This window comes from Helianthus annuus, chromosome 4 (genome assembly GCF_002127325.2).
Source record: "Helianthus annuus cultivar XRQ/B chromosome 4, HanXRQr2.0-SUNRISE, whole genome shotgun sequence".
In the NCBI taxonomy this organism is placed as follows: domain Eukaryota; kingdom Viridiplantae; phylum Streptophyta; class Magnoliopsida; order Asterales; family Asteraceae; genus Helianthus; species Helianthus annuus.
In genome coordinates, this window is record NC_035436.2 from 202,439,601 (window position 1) to 202,443,305 (window position 3,705).

At 33.8% G+C, this 3,705-nt stretch overlaps 1 protein-coding gene across 1 annotated transcript; it reads right to left on the minus strand.

Moving 5' to 3' along the window:
- Nucleotides 1-3,239, minus strand: LOC110938016 (calmodulin-7). Its single transcript, XM_022180486.2, has 2 exons — nucleotides 2,968-3,239; nucleotides 1-508 (listed from the first exon to the last, which is right to left on the minus strand). The coding sequence occupies exons 1-2, from the start codon at nucleotides 3,041-3,043 to the stop codon at nucleotides 135-137; spliced, it is 450 nt and encodes a 149-aa protein (XP_022036178.1). The 5' UTR covers nucleotides 3,044-3,239; the 3' UTR covers nucleotides 1-134.
- Nucleotides 3,240-3,705: the final 466 nt, after the last annotated feature.

A 3,705-nucleotide genomic window follows, 5' to 3' on the forward strand; every position in this document is an offset into this window, starting at 1 on the left:
TATCACGAGAACAGAATAACAAACTTAAGAAGCACTTGTCATCATCAGATACATAATTAAACAAGAAGATTTTAGAGGATCCAAAGCCCAAAACCAATTGACATAAACTAGATAACAATACCACACTACTAGTATCACTTAGCCATCATAACCTTAACGAACTCCTCGTAGTTGATTTGGCCATCCCCATCAACATCAGCCTCTCGGATCATCTCATCGACTTCTTCATCAGTAAGCTTCTCACCCAGGTTTGTCATCACGTGGCGCAGCTCAGCAGCTGAGATGAAGCCGTTTTGGTCTTTGTCAAACACTCTGAATGCCTCTTTCAACTCCTCCTCAGAGTCTGTATCCTTCATCTTTCTTGCCATGAGATTTAGAAACTCTGGGAAGTCGATCGTTCCATTGCCATCTGCATCCACTTCGTTGATCATGTCTTGGAGTTCCGCTTCTGTTGGGTTTTGCCCAAGCGATCTCATCACTGTTCCAAGTTCCTTTGTCGTGATACAACCTGTACATGTACAGTTAACAGGTAATTAATAATTATAAATTATTAACAGTTATAGATCAAACTAATCCAAATTAAACCGTCCATAAGTAGACGGGTCAAGACCGCCGGCCACATCCTAACAAAAACTAAACATGAATAACAAACATAAGACACAGACAACATGCTCCAGTAGACAAGGTTTCTTTCCTTCAAATGGGACCATTAATTCAATCCTAGAGAAGAATGCAAATCGATGAGATAATTTTTGGAGTGGGACCGTCTATTCATAGCTCTCCACATCGGAAGGTTGATTTTCAGTGGTACCCAGAAAGTTGACTTTTAATGGTTGATGTTAACTTAACTCTAATTTCTTGCTTGTGTCTGCTTAATAAAAAATTTCTTTGACGCCAATAAAAAAATAATCTTAGTAATATAACAAACCCAATCATATGTTACAACAGCACAGCGTTACGTTATCTTAGAAATTCTCCTTAATCGTATAGACTATTTTTGATCCTTACATAAATTTGTTCATTCTCTAGAAATCAGTAAATGTCACAAATAGTTACAATATCATACAGTTCTGTGAGTTTCATTTCAACTAAACCTGTACCAAAAGTTACCTCTTTTAAACGTGCAATATACCCAAACCATGAAACCATACAGTTGTAATGGTTTGATTTGGTCCGGATTCGATTTTTTAATGGTTTGGCTTTGATTTAAAAAACTTTAAAAAGTTGCCAGCGATTTAGCTATTACTGTTTCAGAGGCACACGTTAACAACTGAAAAGAGTACATTCATAAGATTGCAAAGCCAACCAATAGAAGAAAACACTAGTAATAACATTAAAGAACCAATATTACGAAAGTCATTGTAACAATCTAAAACAAAAACACTTTATAATATATACAATTCTTCTAAGATTCATGTTGTGTGGTTCACCTAGTTGAACACGTTGACCCTTGAAAACACGCTATTAATCCTACAAGTAGTTCATGTTTTGCAAGTAATCATGTCAAAGTAGTAAGTAAAACAAAACACTTGTAGCGACAAGATAAGAACAAAAAAAAGAAAGAAATAACGAAGAGGTTGACATCATCATGGTAGTATCAAAACTTGCTCAATAGAAATAAAAAATGTTATCCAGAAAGATAAAGCCTCACGAGTGCCATATCGCATATTGAGGGGTCATACACAAAGCCAAGTTCATAGGCCAAACCATAAACGACAATAAAAATAAAAAAAAGGTCAAAATAAAGCCCAACATTAAAACATTTGTACTCATTATTTTAATCTCTTCAGATATCTAGCAAAATGCCAAATCCACATTGACCCCTAATAAGTTCTAGAACACTGAAAGAACCATCAAATTAAAGAGATGATGAACTCTGCTGTTAGAATCTAGACAGAGGACCTCTTATAAACACTATATTAACATCAATAGTTGGTATGAATTAGTGTTATACTGTTATATGACAGTAAGTTACTAAACTAGTACATATTATAGCATATTTGTGTACCCTGACCGACATACATAGAACTGAAAATAATCTAGACACAACGATTTCTGGCTAGCAAATTCAACAAATGTTTGAACAATACCATAACCGCGTTAAAAGAGTAACAAATATGACATGAATTTACAAAAAAGAACATCATATTTTCCATGAGCTGGATATATGATCCCCTTAGAGATATAATCATCAATACTCTGTAGACTCGTATACAATCGTCAAAAATAAATAACACATCAACTTGGTCAGCCGTCCCCATTCGTTCATTTAAATATAAAACCCCAAATTCGTGATCAATTATTAGAAAAAAAAACAACCAAAAACCTACAAATGTACCACTTAGGTTGGGACCCTTCTAATTCTATATTAAGTACTCCTGACCCAATACAAACTATATATTTGACTTCAACATATATTATAGTTCAAATCCTTCATTAATAATTAAATATCTCCTTTGAAAAAACTTACAAACCACATCCACATCCACATCCATTGATTATTACAAGCAAAAATCAGAAAAATTCAAAAATACCTTTTATGTTAATTTTATTATTAAATCGGAAAGATGCAAAATGACAAACATGAAATAAAACTTACAAAACAATCGTTTCGTTAAAATCAGCTTCTAATCACAAACAGATTCAACAATATTAGCATGATTCGCTCAATTGAATGACGTTAATCGGCTAATTCACTCCTAAACCGATAAAACCTCCCCAAATCGATCAACTGCATGACGTTAATCAGCTAATTCACTCCTAAACCGATAAAAACCCCCAAATCATTGACCTAGAATCATATACAATAAAAAAATAGTCAAATAGTACCGTATAATAAACATTTCTAACATAATCACATAGCACGCATCATCTAAAGCACAAATCAGGTAAAAAAACATTTAAACAGAATGAATAACGAAAGAAAACGATCGATCGAGCGAATGAGAGGTGGAAAAGATAAGATACCATCGCCGTCCTTGTCGAATAGGCTGAAGGCTTCTTTGAATTCAGAGATCTGGTCATCGGTGAGCTGATCGGCCATTTGATTGATTTGAGAGAGAAAGAGAGAAAATAGGGTTTGTGTTTTGGGGGAATGATATGATGAATGAGAATAATAATAGGGGGGTTTATATATATACGAGCTTGGCTTCCGGACGTGATCGGTTTATCAAATTCGTTGCATCCGTTTTTACCGCTCTACCCTTTTCTTTTTTCTCCAATACAATATTCCCCCACTCCTTTATTTATGTTTTTTTTTAACTTTATAACTTTATGAATTTAATTAGTCTTTGTTTTAATGAAAAGAAAACATCGTATATGTCAAGTGACATTATATATATGTTTTTATCTTTAACAAAATCCTATTCTTTTCTTTTATAGTAATTTATTAGTCTGAGAAATAATAATGTGTGCTTAGTTATGTACAACAAGATGTGACGATTACTATTACTGTTCTTGTTGTTGCCGCTGCTACTAACCACTACCACTAACGCCATTACGACCATGACCACCACCACCACCATCACCGCTACAATCACTACTGCTATTACCGGTGCCACTACTACTACTATCACTACTACTCCCTTCGTCCCATTAAATGTGTCTTATTTTGAATTTTCAAAGTCTTTATTTATAAACTTTACTTTAATTATATATTTTTTGTGTTATATAAAACTTGAAGAAAATTAATCCGATAAAAACACT

Excerpts from the sequence above, each read along its gene's own strand:
- LOC110938016 (XM_022180486.2), bottom strand. The coding sequence starts at position 3,043 with ATGGCCGATCAGCTCACCGATGACCAGATCTCTGAATTCAAAGAAGCC. Across the intron at positions 509-2,967 it reads ATTCGACAAGGACGGCGATG|GTTGTATCACGACAAAGGAA; the intron begins GTATCTTATCTT and ends GTACATGTACAG.